This window comes from Poecile atricapillus, chromosome 2, assembly GCF_030490865.1.
Source record: "Poecile atricapillus isolate bPoeAtr1 chromosome 2, bPoeAtr1.hap1, whole genome shotgun sequence".
Lineage (NCBI taxonomy): Eukaryota > Metazoa > Chordata > Aves > Passeriformes > Paridae > Poecile > Poecile atricapillus.
The window spans coordinates 57,791,710-57,812,187 of NC_081250.1; the positions used below are offsets into that span (position 1 = coordinate 57,791,710).

The 20,478-nt window shown below is 39.4% G+C and overlaps 1 protein-coding gene across 3 annotated transcripts in view; it reads left to right on the forward strand.

Moving 5' to 3' along the window:
* Positions 1 to 20,478, forward strand: part of COL15A1 (collagen type XV alpha 1 chain) — a 118,187-nt gene that overhangs the window by 32,077 nt on the left and 65,632 nt on the right. For 2 of the 3 annotated variants that reach the window (XM_058831388.1, XM_058831390.1), the window contains exons 3-10: positions 5,670 to 6,217; positions 9,089 to 9,163; positions 9,578 to 9,670; positions 11,794 to 11,920; positions 13,184 to 13,302; positions 16,050 to 16,178; positions 16,764 to 16,790; positions 19,155 to 19,217. In XM_058831388.1, coding sequence (XP_058687371.1) covers positions 5,670 to 6,217; positions 9,089 to 9,163; positions 9,578 to 9,670; positions 11,794 to 11,920; positions 13,184 to 13,302; positions 16,050 to 16,178; positions 16,764 to 16,790; positions 19,155 to 19,217 — 1,181 coding nt within the window. The remainder of the gene's footprint in view (positions 1 to 5,669; positions 6,218 to 9,088; positions 9,164 to 9,577; positions 9,671 to 11,793; positions 11,921 to 13,183; positions 13,303 to 16,049; positions 16,179 to 16,763; positions 16,791 to 19,154; positions 19,218 to 20,478) is intronic. The other variant, XM_058831389.1, reaches the window with a different exon arrangement.

Consider the following 20,478-nt stretch of genomic DNA (forward strand, 5'->3'; position numbering starts at 1 on the left):
ATACCAACATATTCTAACCATGTTTTCCAACAGTGTGTTAATGGCAGCTAAAAATGTGTTCAAGCAGAGCCAACGCTGCAGAAATGACGCTGGCCTTTTCCATTTCATGCAACACATCTGGGACTGTGTTATTCCCCTTCTTTTTCTCTCTGCAGTACTTGATTAAATTTTATTTGATAGATGTGGAAATCCTTCTCTGCTTAGTGGTATTGCTATAAATATTCCTTGTTAATTCAACATAAAAGCAGCAGGGAAGAAGTTTCATACTGTACCTCTTAGCTGCACTCAGTATAAAATAATGTTCTATTGCAGTTACAGCATCTCTTTGAATGCAGAGTAGAGACAGCAGAGGCACTGCACCACTGAGACAGAGATGGTTTATTTATGCTGCTAGAATGGGAGCTTGCAACCCGGGGTTAAGATTATTTGGACTGGAAAAGAACAGGGAAGCAAGGTCAGCTTAGCCCAAGTTTACAGACAGAGAAGTGCCTGATCTTCACTGCTCTGAGCCTGGTTTGGCTATGAAAGCCTTCGTAGAATATTGCTTTTATCTCATTTCCTTAAAGAAGATGAAAAGGAGCTGCCAGCAAGGCTCGTGCAGCAGTGAGCAGCAGTGAAATGAGGTGTTCTTGCACACAATGAGAGTCAAAGACCATGGAGTGAATGGACTTTTACTGGCACAAGCCAGGAGCAGCTACAATGAAAGTGTCTGAAGAGAGGGAAACACTAGGTGAAGTTAGGCTAAAAATAAAGGGAAAATAATAATTTCATTCAAAAGCCAGCACTCGTCCCACTCCCACCAGTGTGGAGCCAAGCAAGCCCTCCCTTGAGTGGGTTAATGTCGTTCTAATTGGGAACGGCAGGAAGAACGACACGGACTCTCAAGGGAGTCAGAACAGGAGAGAATCTCTAGTTTATTGCTACAGCCATGTTATATAGACTAGTTCGTGGAAAGTACAGAAAGGAAACTCTTATTGGTTAGTAAAGTGCTACATTACCATCATTGGTCAGTGGGGTTCACCACCCCCCTGACTTTCTCCTGCAAGGAAAACACGGGAACAGACAAACAGCACCTGCAGGCTGTTTTCTGTCTTTGAGGATTGTTTTGAATCCTCCCATGAAATTCCCAGGCTAGCTGTCAGGCAGGGCTGACAGGCCATGGGGCTACAGCCTGCTCCAAAGCTAGCCTCCACAAGTTAAAACCAGCTGTCATAGTCTTGGCAACGGGGTGGTTGACTTCTTCTATTTAGCAAATAGCAACCACTTGAGCATGTTATTCTGACCCTTATGTACCCATCACAGTTCATTAACCTGGAGCAGAATTGGGCTAAATGTGGCACCTGATTTACCTGTATAATTGTTAACAGGCATTTCTAGCTAAAAACATAATCGAAAACATAAATTGGACAATCATTAAAATATCAGCTGAATATTCCTGGTAAAGTGTAAGTGGTTGGGGTCAAATACAACAAACATTTGTAACTTCAGTCTTTGCATTCATGTAGTTGAGATAGGCCAGCTCAAGCATCTTCTCACAGCAATGAGGACAAAAGCAGTGTGTTTATCTTGCAGTACTGCAACTTGCGTTGGCCATCATACCACTGTTGTGGTAGGGTCATCATGTTCTTTTGCTCAAAGGACTTGTCAATATTTCTCTTCTTTTTTTTTTTTTTTCTCTCAGATTTGGAACATTGGAACTGTGTATTTTAAAATAAGGCTGAGATGGGTAATTCTATGTCAGAAGTGAGGGCCTTGCCTTTGCAGTCTGCTTCTGTTATATTTTCTAGTGGTGAAACCATGGATAAAAGTAGACTGATAAACAGTGTCCTTATCTGTAACCCTGTAGCCTTTGACTCTGTTGTAGTAGATTCCCAAAGCCTGTGTGATAGTGTGGTATTAAGCACCTTTGAAGTCAGGTTGTGACGAAGTGTGGTGTATCAGCTAGGAACAGGGACTGTGGGTATCCCAAGTTTTATATGAGCTCTTGTATACAACAGGAAATACAAATACCCTACTCCCAGTGAATAATCTCGTGGTTTAAATTACAATTTGTAAGAAAATTCTGGATTCTAGTCATATTCCTAATGTCTCTTTTATTATAACATCCTGATAACATCTTCTCTGGAGAAGAGAAAGCTTTCAGGAGACCTTATAGCAAGTTCCATAAAGGGCCCTGCAAGACAGCTGGAGAGGGACTTTTCCCAAAGGCATGTAGTGGTGGTGGGGCACTGGCACAGGTTTCCCAGAGAAGCTGTGGATGCCCCATCCCTGGAAGTGTTCAGGGTCAGGTTGGCTCTGAACAACCTGGTCCAGTGAAAAGTGTCCCTGCCCTTGGCAGAGGGGTTGGAACTACTGGTCTTTTAAGGTCCCTTCCAACTTAAAGAATTCTGTGATTGTATTGTGCACCTTGATTATCCAAGGGTTTTGGATCAGGCCTAGCATTGGGACTACCCTGCTCCATGAGGGAAAATATGAGGAGGAGGCAACCAGGATGAGGTAACACATGCACACTCCAGAGACAGTGACTGCTGCAGGTGCCAGGAACTGCACCTGAAAGGAGGCTCCTAACCAAAAAGTCATAGTGTAATAAGTTAGATTACTGTGGACCTTTCTCTGCCTTCATTCCCTTTAATAACATATTAATACTGTGTTTGTGCCTTAACATCTCAAACAAATGTAGGCCTCCAAGCAGGTAGGTTTTTTTTTTCTTTCCTCTGTACTACATCCCTTATAAGCAGTGAAAAATTATTTTGGATCCCACAGATTTGAAATTCCACCCTGCTTAAGTAATTGCATTAAAAAATTGGGGGAAAAAACCCAAAAAGAAACCAAAAATAAAGCAACCTAACCCCTACTATTTTAATTTGTGATCTTGAGACTCTCCATATACTGACTTACAGGATGATTTTTACAACACACTGGTGTTTCTCAAACGATCCCTGAAGTTACTCAGTGGGAATAGCCAGCTATCAGCAAATTCTACTAAAATTCCAACTATAACATACAGTAACAAATGCAAAATACAGCACAGCTCATGGCTCTAGGTTATAAAAATGCCATCCCAATTTATGAGGTTATCCTTGTTGAGATAAAATATAGCTAGTATTAAAGCTGCTTCTGTACTACAACTTCCTGTGCCCCTGGTCTAGGAAACATGAATATAAATGGTATGAATTCTGGATGCTCCCCAATATCCAGTGTTTAATAAATAGTAATAATAATAATAATAATAATAGTGTTTGAAACAAAACTATTATGATGCAACATAGTTCTCTGCTTACAGGTACTTAAAATAGCATAGCATTTACCTATTTATGTTAGGGAATAAGAGAGTATTTTTTTCTAACATTACTGCATTAGGGAGACATTAATTTTGTCAGAGATAATTGAAAACCTGTGGCTGTAGGTCTATATTCTGCTTTTAACTGTGTCTCTAGGTCCTCATAAATCCATTAAGAGCTGGGTATGAGCTGTAAGTGCAGAATTTGGCTTGACACTTCTTATTTCATTTTGATTTTCTGCAGTGAATAGGTGCAAGCTCCTACCTCAGCCTCACTGAAGTTCAGGCTCTTCCTGGGCCTTCTGACTTACTTTACTCAAATGAAAATCCTGACTCTTTGCTGTCTTGCTGCCACCTTTTGCAAGCACGTTTTTTTGTCGCAGAGGCCAAATGAGCTCATGTTTGGGGCTCTGTGTGTTACTGTTGGGTGCCTGGGAAACTGCAACTAGACTGCATTGTACACAATTGTATGGGGAGAATGAATGGGCTCTTTTCCAGTCTCCAAATCTTCCCTTGAGAATGGGAAATGTGAAACTACACTTGTATTTATTAATTTCACTCCTGCTGTTCAAGCCTGATTGCTGAACATCTTAGATGTTGACCATCTCCTTTCTTGGTCACTTTACCATGACTCTTTGGATGTATCTGTGTACAGTTCCTGTATTATCCTTCAAGATCACTGCTTTCCTTACCTGCTTACCTTTGTGTAATGGCTTATGTACTTTTTTGTCTGTAGTTCAGGATCCTTTATATGTATGTATGTGTGAATAGAAAACATGACCCAATATTGGACTCACAATCAAAATATTGTTAGCTGTGTTTGGCCCACTTTTAATGGGAAAGAGAAGAAAAAAATCTATCTGGCAAAGCATTTAAAAGTGCCAAAGGGATTTGGTTTCTGGCTGAGGAGCTAGTTTTTCTAAACAAAACATCTATACTTTCAAAAATATTTCAGGGCAATTGTTTTTTGTATGAAGCACATCAGCCTTTCTTTTCAGTTAGTGGGTTCCCCCTGGAAGAGTTCAAATGGTGTGTGGATGTGGCAGCTGGGGACATGATTTAGTGGTGAGCACCGTGGGGCTGGGTTAACATTTGATCTTAGAGGTCTTTTCCAACTTTAATGATTCTACTATTATAAAGTACAGAGAAGAAGATAGTTTAGGATTTATTTCAACTGTACTATAACATCTTTGGCACAGGAGGAACACTGGACAATTTCTTTGCAAAGCCCCTAGTACAATGGGAGACACTTTGCCATGCGAATTCCAGGCTGATATTGCATATGAGCAATGAATAACAGAAGTACATTGCAGCTGGATAAACTCTTTAGCTCTTCATCAGAACCAGCTTGCCAGTTGACAGAGCAAAGAGTAAGATTATTTTATTTTGCCTGTTTTTAATCAGGTATTTTAAGTGAAGTATTTCAGTTAATTTTGCTTGTGGTATTCAGATGGACTATCATACATTTTCCATTACTATTCCATTTGGATTTATTCAGCCTATATAGCCATTACAGTCACAGGTAACTGAATAAGTTTAAAAATTGAAAGAGGATTTCTTTATAGATTCAGATCTAAATCTGTCATTATGATTAAGAATGATATGTTTTCTTGCTTGCTTTTACTTCCTAGAAGAAGAAAATTGGTGGTTGTGTTTTTGGTATGCTGCTGGAGTGTGCCTCCCTAAGGTTCTAGTTAAAATTGGGTGCAGATACTTAGCTGTTGTCATTGCTTCTTCATTACCTGGTAGGAGTTGTCTCTCTGGGCATGTTTGGCAGAGAAACATAATTCTGCCTGTTTGTGGAAGCATAAATACTCTCCTTTCAAAATGGAGTTTTGATTGCTGAAAAGTATTTGTTATGTACACAGTGCAATTAAGGAGATTAATGTGAAAATAGGGTATAAATATAATCTAACTTCTGTTGTAGGCATAGATAACTGCAAGGGCTAAAGCAAACCCACTGTAAATTTTATCCTGTTTTGTGAAACTGTGCCATGCTGTTTGCAGAGATCTATTGCTGTCTGTGAGAAAAAAGGATCTCAATATATTTAAGATGCTGCTTGTTTTCCACTGAATTCACTGTGCTAGCACATCCAGCATTTTTGCAGTTTATGGACGGCTAAAGTAAATATATGTTGCAGGAAATACTTATTGCCATTCAATTTCACCAAATGTTTACATGTGCCTTCCTTTAGCATAGGAGTAACCTCCCTTAGTCAAAGAATGAAGTGTGAACATAGCTAGATGTGTGTAAGCACAACCTGGACTGAAGTATCAGAAGTATGTTCCTGCACACTGCATTTCAGTTTTTCAGGCCTTTCTCAAACCATGTAAATCAAACAGGATCTGTACCTCAAGGATAAATAACAGGTTTTCTTTTCATGCACAGAACGAGGCTCAAAAGGACACCTTGACCTCACGGAGTTAATAGGAGTCCCACTTCCTCCTTCCATCTACTTTGTCACGGGCTATGGAGGGTTCCCAGCTTACAGCTTCGGTCCAGACTCCAACATCGGCCGGCTGACCAGTGCTATAATTCCATCGCCCTTCTACAGAGATTTCGCTATCGTGGTCACCGTGAAACCTAACAGTGATCGTGGAGGAGTGCTCTTCGCAATAACAGATGCCTTCCAGAAAACAATCTACCTGGGACTGAGGATTTCACCAGTTGATGACAGCACCCAGAGAATAATCATGTACTACACAGAGCCTGGATCCCATATCTCCCGAGAGGCTGCTTCCTTTAAAGTGCCAGTGATGACTAACAGGTGGAATAAATTTACAGTGACTGTTGAGGGAAACGATATTGCTTTGTTCATGGACTGTGAAGAATATCAGAGGCTTCAGTTTCAAAGGTCTGCTAGAACCTTGGTATTTGAATCTGGCTCTGGGATATTTGTTGGTAATGCAGGAGCCACAGGACTGGAAAAGTTCACAGTAAGTGCTGACTGATAAATTCAGATGCCTCAGTGTTTAATGCATGTACCCTCTACCCAAGAAACCCTGCTTACAGAGGTTATATCCCAAGTGAGGGTCAAATCATATAGCTTGCATTTTCCCTACCTAGCTGAGGTTTGGGCAGTGAAGTTATATAACATCTGGTTTAATATACAAATGTTCTGAAAGCCTCACAATTTTACTAATAGTCCAGATATTAAGCCTAATCTTCAGTTTGAATATTAGAAATTTCCAAGTTAATATGTCACATAATTTTTTATAGCCTTTCTAAGAAGGGCAGATTTCAGAGAATTCGTTTTCATAATTTCTGAGAACGCCATACTATTAAGCCAATGTTTTAAGTGCTTATTAGTTAGATATTCATATTCAGCATCAGAAGAAGAATGATGTCATCAAAGGTAAAGAGAGTTGGAAGATAAGGGTGCATTCTTACCATTTATAAGTTATTTGAAGCTTATAAGGTGCTTTAGGAAATAGGATGCACCAAAACCACAACTAAGAATGATCTCAAGCCTTCTTGGCTTGAGTGCAAACACCCTTCCTGCTGCATCCTGACTCCAATTCTCAGCCACTGAGAGCAGCCAGTATATGTGAGATCAACTCATTGTCAAATGGAAAGGAAAATGCCACACTGTATCTGTCCTATTTTTGTATTTCCTCTACTTCAGAACTTGTACTGTGTTTTGTGAGATTAATGTCTCTTCTAAATTAGTCGAGCAGCTGCACAAAACAGAGGGAATCCTTTTCTTTAGGGAATGAAGATGTTCTTTCCAAAGTTCAGGCATACTGGCAGATTGTGAGCTCCACCTGGTAAGCAGCAAGTCTAAAGTACTTTTATCATTTGTCTGACTATTCTAAGCACCTAGAATCACAGAACTACATGAATTAGCAGGAAATAAAGGGTGGGAAGTCACATGCAGGAAAAGTGCGTGTTGGTGTTTCCCTTCTTAGGCAAATAGGAGGACTGGTGTATTGTGAATGCCTGATGCCTAAGTAGGATGGAGAAATACTCAAGAGAAGGAAAACACTTTGGAAAACACCTGGATAACACATGCGATGTCACTTGCTGAGATTACCACCAATGAATCCGTAAATACAATGACAGAAATGCAAGGTGTATGACACTGTAATGCATTTCCATCGAAGCAGGCTGCTCTCTATGCTATATCGAGTACATAAATTTCAGCTTCATTAGCACTAATTATGATTTGTACTCTAGGTTCCCGTGCCTTTATTTCTTCATGCATCATATGTCACAACTGCTTTTGAGTAGAAAAACTAAATGCTTGAACCTCGCTCAAACTCTCCTTCTATGCCAAGAACTGTTTACATTAATTGCCCAAAACAGAAACAAATCATAGCAGATTGTGCAAATGAATAGATGTCAGATGCTGGTTTGCTCTGGCTTATGGGAATTCATGTGTCTAAGACTCTGGTTGTCAGACACAAAAGGACATAACCATCATCAGATTTATTGAAATCAAAGGAAAATCTAGTCCTGATGCTTGTAAAGAAAAGTAGAAACCAGAAAACAACCAAGTATAGCTGAATCAGTGATGGTGCCAGATGCTGCAAACTAGTTTTTACAGAGAAGGCAGCAGCAGCTATAAGACCCAGAGAGGGAGTTAAATCTCTCATACCTACCATCCCTATCACACAGACTGGTCCATGATTTTCCTAGTTGGAGGCATTGGCCTGCAGTAACACTTGGGAAACATCAGAGCTCTCCATTTTGCTTTCTTCACCATCCAGGGCCACAGCTTAGAGCAAGAGGAGAAAAATGTCTTCTCCAAATGTGATTCACTTGTACTGTGAAAACAAAGATCACTTCCAGGGGACTGCTTAAATGGGTGTGCCTCCTTCCATATATGATTTTTCAGTGAGCTGTTCAATCAGTCTGACATCGTTCAATATCTGATTTGCCCATTAAGTTTTGAGAGAAATAGGATGTTGAGATTACTGAGCTGTTGCCTCAGAAGGCCAGCAAACTCAGGAGGCACCAAGTGCACAAGTATCACAGTCTTCAGAGGTAGATAAATTAGAGTATTTTTAAGGATAGAATCACAAATTTTATTCCTCTCAAAAATATTCTACTTTGTGTGTTATATGTAAACAGGTTCTTGACTTGAATATCAATCTTTGTGCCCTGTTGTGCATCATGTCTAATTGTGAGACTTGTAATAAGGAAACATCCCCCACATTTTTTAAAGTACTTTGAGTCTTTGCAGAAACAATAGTTCAATGTTTTAAATGAAATTGTTACTGCTCCTTCAGCATGTCAGACTGAGAAGTACAGCTTGTGACTCTGAAGAAAGAAACATTTGTTATCAGAAAATCCATCTCCTGTATTTCCTCTCTGGAAAGTTTTATATTGGTTTCTTCCTGACTCACTTCATCACTTATTAATATTCCCATCCTTTGTCTCCATTTTTAGGGTTTTCACATGCCACTTCTGGAGCTGCAATGTACTTCATAACTAAAAAGAGCAGACAGACAGTGTTTTACAGAGTGCATGACATAATCCAGGACTAGATCTTTCATCTGGGGCACTAACAAATCTAACAATGCAATGTGGTGCTCAAGGTGTCCTTGTGACATGACAGTCATTATAGTAGTACAGCTTCAATTTGCTCTACATTTTGCAATAGGAAAATTTGTGAGCATATTTATATCTCTACGTTTTGATTATTACCATGAAATTTTATACTTCAGACCATTTTCCAAGTAAATCAGACCACAGTTCGGGGTATTTTGTTGCTTTGTTTAATTCTCACCCCTCCACCCTCACTCCCCTTCATGAATGCTATTTAAAATATTACTTCATTGAAATGTTTTTGATGTTCCATGTAGGGCTCGATTCAACATCTGACAATCAAATCTGACCCAAGGGCTACAGAAGATCATTGTGAAGATGATGACCCTTATGTAAGTATTCTTATAAACACTTCCTCAATGCCTCTGAGATTTCAAAGTAAATTTCCATTTGACGTCTTTCATAACACCAAACGTAGTATTTTTTTTTTCTTGGAAACATTGTATCATACTTAAAACTATCTGTGGGGGGGGTTTTTGTTTTCCTGTACAACCCCCTATTTTTTCAAAAAGTATAATTTTATTTTGTCTAAAACACCTTTCAGGAAATGAACTGTGGCTTTTATTTTTCTAAAGGGTCATTTTCATGGAATTCTGTAAATACTGAAATCAGTTAACATCATAATGACACTGAAGCTTCGCCAGCCAAAAAAAGGAACATTTTTCTGCATTTAAACAGACAATTCCTAGGAAATAATGCTTTTTTCCCTGACTTTTATGAACTTCCAATAATTGGGTTTTGCACAGGCTTCAGGGGACAGCAGTGGCAATGGCAGCATTGAAGAACATGATGTTTCTGAGGCACAAGAAGCCCTTGCACCTTCTCATCTTCCTATAAGGGTAAATTTATTTGATTTATTTACTTTAAAATTCTGTTTTGATATTATTTTTAAAGGGTAGGGTCTGGATTTGATTGCATCTCATATTTTGGCTGGATTTCATATTTGGCAATTTCCAAAGGCTCCCATGAGAACAACATGCACCCATCCATGAGAATGATGGCACAGGGCCAGATAAAAAAATCTGGTATATTTGACAAAGATCAGTAACCAGATCTTGGGGAGAGTATAATACAAGATTGGGAAAATATGACACTTCCTGGGAACACTCTTTCACTCTGCATCAATTTTTATCTCAGGAAATGCTTGAGCCAAGAGTACATGTGGTTAGTAGAACTCAGCTGAGTTATTCATCCTTGAATTTCTTGCTTTGTTGTTTGGGATTTTTTTAACACATGAGAATTTTACCACCCTCTGATTCCTGCTGCAGAATTCCTTAGCTAACTTAATGACACGTTTTGTGAAGGATGTGCACCTTTTTCTTCCTCTTCTGAACATGCTGACTGTGGCTCTCATGTGATGGTTAATTGGCTGGATGACAGAGTAAACATCTGTTTCTTACCATATTTAGAGTTTTCTAAAGCATCATGTCCTCCTCACTTTTTGTACCAGGTTAAATATTCCAGTCCATTCCTCACAATGAAGCTTTCCATGCTGCTTGTGTTAAACATTCTTTTTTTAATTCAAATTCTCAGTGGTTCTTTTAAAGAAAGTCAGTAGGTTTCTGGGAAATGACTTCACAGAAACCATACTCACATTTGTCTGATATTGTACATACTTCAGCTATTTCACTCTTGAATCTTACAGAACCCATGGGCAAGTACTTTTTGGTTGTGATGTCCTGTCATTCACTTACTTTGTTTCCTACCCTTTTCATACAAAGACTTCAGTTTCAGTCATACCTACTGCTGAGTTTCCCAAGAATATTCTTCTGCAGGAATTTTAACTCTTCCAGGGTCAATATGAATGGAAGAAAACCTTATTTTTTACTATTATAAACTTGAAATTCTCTGATCACTCTTTTTATAACTTTAAGTATTGACCCAGCCGCCTGCTCCTGATGTGTTTGCATAAATTTTTTTTTTTTTTTTTTGCCTTTTACATCTATCTCATTAAACTCATTTTGGCCTGACTTGTGCTGTGCACAGAATCACAGACTAGTTGAGTTTGAAAGGGACCTTTGAAAATTGCCCCATCCAATTCCCTTTCCAAAGCAGAGCCAAATACAGCAGGTTGCTCAGTGAGCAGGTTGTTCAGTGCTGGTTGGTTTTGGATTTCCTCAAGAATGGAAACTCCGCAGCCTCTCTGTTCCAATGCAGGTTTTTCCTGACATAGAGCCTGAATTTCTTGTATGTTAATGTGTGTCCACTGTCCCTGAACATGGTACATTTCTGCAGCCAGGTAGGGTTTCTCCAAATGGCAGCAAAATCACCTAGTGTTTGATGACCCCTCTGCATTTTACCACAAAATTTAATCTATGAAATCTTACTGTGCCTTGACTTTTCCTCATTTGGATAAAACTGCAGCTAGTTCAGGAAAGATGTCTAGCTTCTCTATCCAGAAGAATACAAATTCTTTTAGCTCATGTTTTTAACATCTGTTTAATAATCTTTGTAATTACTGCACTGTTCAAAATTACACACAGCAGTAGTAGAATTTTTGGCTTTTATTCCTCCTTCTGAAAGATGTGATTTAATCCCAGCTGGCCACCAAGAACCACACAGCCGCTCCCTCACTGCCCCAGCAGTGGGATGGGCAGAGAATTGGAAGAGAAATCAGAAAACTCATGGGTTGAGATAAAGACACTCTAATAGGTAAAGCAATACTGAGCTGGAATGAAACAAACCAAAGGTCCTACTTGAAAATGCAGTCTCTGACAAGTGTAGGCTGCTTGTGGTTTCCTCCCTCTCTATGGGTTTGTCAAGTGTACTTCCCTTGTTTTGGAGGAATGGAGTCCAAAGGTATTTATTACACTAGTTTTTCTCAGAGTTCTGGGTTGCTTCATAGATGTGGTAGCTCTGATTACTGTGCTTTGAGGAAGGTAATCCAGTGATTCTTCCCTCAAAACATTTGATAAGGCTTTACTCTAAACCATTCTTTGGGATTTTTTTTTTTTTTTTTTAGCCTGAAGATACGTTGGCTGAGCCAGTGGAAGCCCCCCCAACCATATTGTCTTATTTGGAAGAGAATAATTTTTCTGGAAATCACAGATCAGAAGAAACCTCAGAAGCATCTAAATTTAAAGAACAAGGCACTGCCTCGGGTTTTGGGGTTTTTTGGGGGGTGGGATCATTTACATTCTCTGGTTTTGAGTCTGTCATTTCCTTGTGTATGGAAAGCCACTGCCATATTTTGGGTGCAGCCAGGAAAGGAAAATCCTATGGTTTTGGATATCCTGTGTGCTAGAAAAGAATTGGCACATCAAACATTTGGTTTTTGAAAATGCAGTCTATTAAACTGCAATTCATTAATAGCAGGAAAGGTAAGTGGTAGCAACTACAGACACTGTTCAACACATCTCTCACTTCTCCCTCCATATAGGGGCTTATCTCAGTCTCATTGTTGTTACACATGCTGAGAATGGATTTACCCTTCTATAGTGTGGAAGTTTCTGTTACAGAAGTAGTTCGTATTTTACATTTGAAAAATAAAAGGTGCTTGGATGAAACTAAGAAACTGACTTGAGGAGCTGCTGCTGTGACAATCTACAACACTCCAGTAAAAGTGCAAGTGTTAGGCAAAGGAAATGAAAGGAGAAAAGTCCTCTTCATTCTTCTCAGGTCAGTGAGAAGCATGGCACCCCTTGAGTCATACCTCTGCAAGTAGTCCTGCAGGCTCTAAAGCCACATGGCACCTTTAAAAGGCACTTAAGAAGGATATTTGTTTGATGACCTGGTACAGTAAAGCACAGCCTTTCATGTAAGACTGAATCCTGCCACAGAATAAACAACTATTTACTACTTCTATTGCCTCCAAAGGCTGTGAATGTGCCTCGTGCACCAGTGGGGAGTTTTGGGTGCAAGTGTAGGCAGCAGAGCAAAGACAGCAAGGCATAATGCGGTGAGGAATCCAGTTCTCCACTGCTAGGACAGCTTCAGGGCACTCCTAGAAAACAAAGAGCTAGATATATTAATAAGGTCAAAGACAATGTTGCTATTTTAACTCCACACATACTTCACATAGTACCTGTTGGAATCAACTCTTATTATTTTGTGTTACATGGATGACAAATAGGCAACCAGTAGAGTAGATGTTGAGGAAAACAAGATGATGCAATACAGTCCTTGACCTTAAAATAGACATATTTTGTAATTTTACTCTCATTTTTTCCCTTTTTTTCTTTTCTTTTAAAATTTTCAGAGTTGTAAAATGACTAATATTAATCTTTGGAATGCATTTTAGTCATAATCTGAATAATTCATTCTTTCATACAACTTGCAGCATCTGTCTCTGATAAATACCTCTGGGCAGTTCTTGTTTTGCTCTCCCATTAATAGGCAATTATTTTATTTAGATTTAGCTGTTGTGGAAACTGACCAAGGCAACAGTGAACCTACCCCTGTCACACAGAAAATGTTAAGAGAAGAAGACGGCTCTGGTGCTGGTGTTGTGCCAGGAATAAGCAGAGAGGAGGTCTGTATAATGGGTTTATCACATGCCTAATTGTTTCATCACAAGAGCAGGAAAATCTAGACTTTGAAACATATTCTATTTGTAAGGTAGTATGTAACCTGAATTCTGTGTGATTCTACAAATTGGAATTACACAGGATAACCATTTGGAATACTGTGAGCTACTGGAATACTTGCCCTACTTGCTGGTATATTTCAAAATAATCATCTGGCAGTACATTTTTATTGATTAACATTGCTATTCCAACAGCCACCATAGATTCTTCTAAGCAAAAAAGAAATAATGGCCTTTCCTTCCTCTTGCCTTGAGACTCCTACACCAAAAGTTCCTTCCTTTTATTTCTTGAAACCACAGTCAGCTATGACAGCTCCTTTTTGCCAGAAAACACACTGTGTCGTGAATGACAGAAATTTAGAATAAAATTTCCACATTGTGTGTGTTTAGTTCAAGTGTTTAAGGTTGTTCCTTGCAGGGTCTTCTTGCATTCCTGTGTTTACTGTGGTAAAATATAGCAGATGATGAAACATTAAGTTAAGGATTATCCACTGAAGCTGATATACAAGAATTTTTAGTATTTGTTGGAGAACTTCCAAATATCATTTCTCTAACATTTTCATGCCTCCATTCACATCTTTTTAACAGCAATTCTAATACAAGTTTATATAAATAAATAGATAAACTAAATATCAGATAAACTATTACTGGTTTGGGTTTTTTTTTTAATTTAATTTTTGTGCCATTTTTCTTAAATAAATTTTGGTCTTGATTTAGGAAGTGTGACACATGAAGCTTAAATCTATTGTAGTTTTATCTTTACAAGTTTTTCTTAACTCTGTTTCAGTTTCTACATATTTTTCACTACTCAGATACCCTAGATGATTATCTATTATAATAATGACCAATCATTTAGAAAATTATAATTTGAAAGGGTTGTTACTTCCACTTCTCTCTCAGTTTTTGCTTGCACCTGGTGTTACTCCTGCCTAGGTGCAGAAGTAACTTGTGCAGTTGTTCTTGTCTAGTTTCATGCTATTAATCACTGATAAATGCTCCAATCTACCCAGATCCCTTTGCAAGGCCTCCTGTCCTTCAGGAGAGTCAGCTGCACCTTTCAGTTTGGAATCATCAACAAACTTGCTATTGGTGCATTCAAGCCTGCATCCAGATCACTGAGAGATAGATTGAACAGAACTGGCCCTAGAATGGAGCCCTGAGGAGCCCCTCTGGTCACCAGACACCAGCCAGATGTGGCCCTGCTCACTGCAGCCCTTGAGCTCTGCCCTTCAACCAGATCTTCACCCAGCTCACCACAAACCCACTCATCCCACAGCTGGAAAATTTGCTTCAAAGAATGCTGTGATGGACAGTATCAAAAACCTTACAAAAACCTAGGGAAATTACATCCACCTCTGTCTCTTCATCCTTTATGTGGGTGACCTCACCACAGAAAGATGCCAAATCAGTTAAACAGGACTTTTGTTTTGTGAACCCAGGCTGAGTGTTCCTGCCAAGTGCAGTGTTCTTTAAATGCTTTTCACTGGTGCTCAGTGTGATCTTCCCCTTGATTTTCCAGGAACTGAGGTTAGGTTAACAGATCTGTAGCTCTGAATCTTCCCTTCCACCCTGTTTGTAGACTGGAATAACACTGATTATCTTCCAGTCAGCAGGAACCTGCCCAGACTCCCTAGATCTTTGGCAGATGATTGAGCAGGATCCTGCCATAGCATCTGCTCCCTCCTTTGGTACTCTAACACTGGATCGACAATCCTACTATTTCATTCAGGCTATGATCTCTAAACAGATCTATTCTAACAGTTTTCCAGATAGGAAAAATTTCTGTAATGAGTCCAGAATTTTTTTTTTTTTTTTTTTTTTTTAATTGCTGGTCTTTGGGACCTTCCCTTTTGGCAAAACCCAGAAAGGTCTTTAAAAAAATCATCTTACAGTCCCTTTGCTGAAAGCTGTCATTCTGTTAACTTAAAAATGCTCTGAGAGTTGTTAGATTTCGTCCCTCCTAGTTTCATTAGCTGCTAGTGGAACTCAAAATATTTCATCAGTGCTTTAAAATGTGAGTAAATTCTAGTGCCTATTTCAAAATACAATACTGACTTACATGTTTTGTTCTGTATATTGGTTTTTAATTTAAATATGTATTAATGTTCAAGCTTCATTCCTGGAAGATCTTGTTTTGTTCCTGGAATATTTAAATTATTCCTTTTGTTATTATTACTTTCTCCTGATCAAATACTAATGTTTAGCAATATTTTAGTCTTGCTGTTGTACACTTTACTTTTTGTTATCATTGTTTCATCTTTTGCCACTTTTTAACCAATATGTAACCTTCCTTTGTTAGTGCTGTGGCTCTTGGGAAAGTTGGCTAAAACACTCCTAAGCAGGTCTGTCTTAACTCTCACAATTTTTTCCGTGACAGACTATGTAAAAATTTTATTTTTTCAAACCTACACTATTGATTTAGACTGTGCAGGTTTATGTGGATATGAAAGAAGACCAAGGTCATTTGCATCTAGATAATCACTTCAGAGGGCGACTTGTTTGTAGGTGCACGAATGATCTTTAATATGGATTGTCCTTGCTGAACGGAATGTCCCATTTGTATGGTGCCCATCAGGTTCTGACTGTCTGGAACAAAGCCAGGGTTGTAGGAGAAAGGGAAGGGGAGGGGGAAGAGAGAAAAATGGGAAAAGTAATACAACACATTTTTCATATTTCATATTTTAATTACTCAGGGCCAGAAAGGTCAGGAAGTAGAGGATGGGTCCACAGAATCTCTAGGAGGGTCAGGAATAGAAGATGTGGAAAATAAAGATCAAGGATCTCCTGGATCTCCAGGGAAGCTTGGGCAACTTGGTCAGCCTGTGAGTATTTTCTTTCTGTTGAAAGCAAACTTGTATTTTAGAAAGGATAATAGCAATCCATCACACATGCATGGAGAGCTGGAAATGCACAGCCTTGCACACTGTCACCAGTTACATTTCTATGAGATGGGTTTTAGTCCAGCAGCTCAGGAGGATCCTGCCTGCACTGCACACCTCTCAGGGGCAGAGGCCTGGTGAGTGACAACCATCAGAAAGCAAAGACAAAGAGCTGCTGTGCCGACACACAAATGTTCCCAGAGCAGCAATTCCACCATCTCTTGGGGCAGTACAGCAGCACCCTCCCAGCTGTCAGGTTGGAATGTGTACAGAGGTGCAGAACTCACAGGCCTCCTTCAGTGACTTGCTATATCCAGGACTTCAAATCCTTGTGAGCCATCAGCAGAAGATGCATGAGATTGAAGAGAGGTGCAAAACATCCCACTGTGCCATAGTGTTTGATATAATTCTGGTTTGTCATTTTGTCACTGCATGGCACATCACAATTTATTTAATTGCTTTTCCTCTTTTGTTACTTCTATGTTACAGTACTTTATTTATCTTTCTAACAAGGATGTTCTATTTTAGGGCATTCCTGGTAAAAAGGGGTTACCTGTAAGTACTCTTCTATGCATATTTTGGTTAACTGAATTAAGAAAGACACATTTTTTATGAGGCTCTGCTACATTGAGGCTTAAGCAGCAAAGTGTTTTCTTCACCTCCTCTCTTTAGAAGACAGTTCTGGTGCTGTAGTTGACATCCTCAGGTTGTCAAGAGAGCAAAATACAGGTTCATAAGATAAATTTATGATTTCCAAGTTGCAAAGAAAGTAAGAGGCATGGCATGGCATAAGCAGCCGTACCAGTAATCCAGCTCTGGTGAGGCTGGTTTTTTGAAGAGGGGAATTTCAAAAAGGGGGCATACTCAGACTCCTTCTATAGGAGTGCTTCTTTGACCCTCCTTACACACATGCTTCCATGTTGCCTGCTCCTAACCCACAGCTGCAAATTAACTTTGTAGTTAATTGAGAGTACTTTTGAGTTAATTGAGTTTTACCTCTTACCCTTTTACTCTTGTGCAGTAATTCAACTGCATCTTCTGCTTCATCGTTCCTGCTTTACTTTCTCTGAGTTCCTCTCCTTTACTCTTCTCTGTCACATGTGCTGTCCTCTTCCTTGGCTGTTCCTTCTCAGCTTCTCCAGATAACTCTCACCCCTGGGTCAGTCCACCACAAGCTGCACATGCATCCTCTGTGTGAGGTATCGCCCAAAAACCCACCTCAACAAACCTGTACCCGTCATATTCCACACACATCTCAGCTGCTGTTCTGTATCTGTCCTCTGTTGATGTTCTTCTGCCTGGCTTCTTTGTTTCCTTTCTCATTTGTTTGTCGCTGCCACTTTGTGCATCTTTCCCCTCTCCAGGACCTTACCACCCAGAGGCTGTCGCCATTCCCATGCCTGCTCCTCTTTTCCTATACTAACATGTGCAGCTTCCTTCCCCCTGCAACTGAACCTCAAATGAAACTGGTATGTTTTGAGATATTAGAAAAATAATTCAGTGGTCATTCATGGGGTGCATTATTGAGCTCCTTTCTGAATGCTGCCTTCAGACACTGGTATCTTCAAATAAACATAGCTAGGTTTGCAAATATTTAGCCAAAACTCAAGTTATTAAGTGTCATTAAGGTGTTTTTGGACAAGAAGTTTATATTTTATGTATTAACAGAAGCCTGGCTACCTTCATCCATCATATCTTCAAAGAAAATTCTATGAAACTGATATGTCTAAGAGAAAATTCTTCAAATGTAATTCAAATTCTTCAAAACCAATTGTCTCGTCCTTATGAAAACAACCCTAATTTCTATCATAAGCTTCTTGTGACAGTGTCTTGTACTTTTTGTAGTTACTCTTTTGTCGATGTGCATCTGGGTTCCAATCTTACGTATAGCTATGCAACTTTACTATTGATTTGATGGGGCTTCACTCAGCAATGAAATGAGTATATTCTATATTTATGTTGGTCGTGTTTGCTACTCTTCTATGAACCTGCTAGCAGTAACTCTACAGGGAAATCATCATAGGGAAAAGCACCCTTCAGTCTTAGAGATATATTTTTCTCCCTTATATTACCCATCTTTGAAATTAGGACAGTCCTAAAACTTGCCCAGTAGAGTCCATAACCACAGCTGTCCAGATTCCCAAAATGCTGGTGGGATAGTAACATCTATCACTATTTATTTATTTTTGCCTTCTGAATACTTTCTTGAGTCTCCTGAGCTCATAAGCAGCCCCATTTTATAATAGCACTGACTTTAAAGCTGGAGGGAGTTCTTTCTAGCCAATGACCAAGCCTCTATAGGAAAACCATGTGCATGCTGCATGTAGGTAATATGAAGATGTAAAGAAGGATAATTTGGGATTCATTTGGCTGGTGAAGTTTAGAATGGTAAACAGGGTGAAATGCTATCTAGTATCCCACACTGCCTGTCAGAGGTATGTCCTCAGGAGGGATCCTAGTTGGTAGAAACTGAATTGATTCAGGTTGGTAAAGATTAAAAAAAAAATATATATGTAGTAGATGGTGGGAGCATGCTTAAGTTAATGGTATGATTTTGTGCACTCAGAGCAGCAGCTGGCAGTAGTGTGTTACAAATATTGCAGTTTTAAAAATCCTTATCATCAGTGCTGTGGCAGTCCTGTTGGCACTGTGCCAAATCCAAGTGCAACCTGCGGGTGTTTCCATCTGTATCCCCCAAACAGGCTTCTCTGCCACTTTGTTGTGGGAAGAGTAGATGTGCTGAGAGGCACATTTTGGGCACTGCCAGGGGAATTCTATGCCAAGTCACATACTTCATCCCACTGTACAAACCAAGAGTTAGAATCTAGCACCCTTACATCCAGCCTCTGCTGCTAAGTGTAAAGCCTCTTCAACCTACATGAAAGAGAATGTCTAATTAAGACAGTTATTTCCTTTCAGGGTAAAAAAGGACTTCAGGGGTTGCCAGGACTGAAAGGAAAAGCAGGCCCAAAAGGTGAAAAGGTATGTCTGTTAATAACCAACAATCAACCAGATACTATTTATCCTTGGACATGTACTAATTTGGTACGCTCTGAAAGAGACATGAAAACAGGGAATCGCAGGAAGGATTTAAACATCCTACTGTTCATCCATGAATGGCTGGATGGCACCATATCAGAATCGTAATTATTTTTCAAGACCATGAATAACCTTCAGCAGTAGAAAAAGATGGGCTTTCACAGAAGAGCTAAGGAAGATATATTGAACACTTTATAAAGAAAAGTCAATTGTTGTATATAACTGCTCTGGGCAACTTACTCTACTGGCTAAGTGATTTAACAGAGGTAGTATAATCATATTACCCTTAGGAAATGAACATAATTTAAATAAGAGTTAAACCATCTGAATTAACAGCTTTTATCTCTTCTGAGATGAAGCGAGACCTAATGGAATAATCTATTAAAGTACATATTGTATACAAAATTGACATACAGACTTCATAAATTCACAAACATGACCTATATATATCTCATTTATTTAGATTAATTTGAAATTATCCAGAATCATTGCAAAGGTGAAATTAGTCTCCAGCACCAGAATTGGGTCACGAGATTGCATGGCAGCACCCCATCTCTATGCCCAGCTGTAATGGAAAGACATGTTGAGCAGAGGGTTCTCACAGACTGTAGAGAAGTGAAGGCATGTGGGGCACTCAGGGAGCATCTCAGGTACATCATGGTGGGGACACTCTTGCTCTCCTCCGGGACCTGTCTCAGGTACTTGTTCACAAAACCAGGCAGTATGGGAGACAAACAGGAGGACTTACAAGTCCATACAACTCTATCTGTTGTCAACAGGCATTACAAGAGTAAATATCCTTTGACAATTAGCTTTTTAGGTTTCTTGCAAATCTGCTTTGGTCCTGTCTGTGACCAGAGTTGTTTCTAGGGTACTTGGTACTGAGGTAAATAATTCATGTGTAGGAAACCATAAAACAAATCAGGATTCTTTTAATGAAAACAAAGCAAATGGAAAAGATTATGATCATTGCCATTTCTTCTGTTTATAAGCAAAGTGCAAATTAGCAAGCTCTTTTTATTCTGCATCTGCTACAGCCACAGGTCCTGTTAGGTGACCATTCCAATCTTCAGCAACAAGTGCTACACCTATGCTGCCAAATGGAACAGGCCCAGGAGCTGACTGATTTGCTGATGGTTCAGACTTGCAGGCATGGTCCCTGACAGTGTTTTGGTCTGTATCAAAGAGACCTCACTCAGACAAT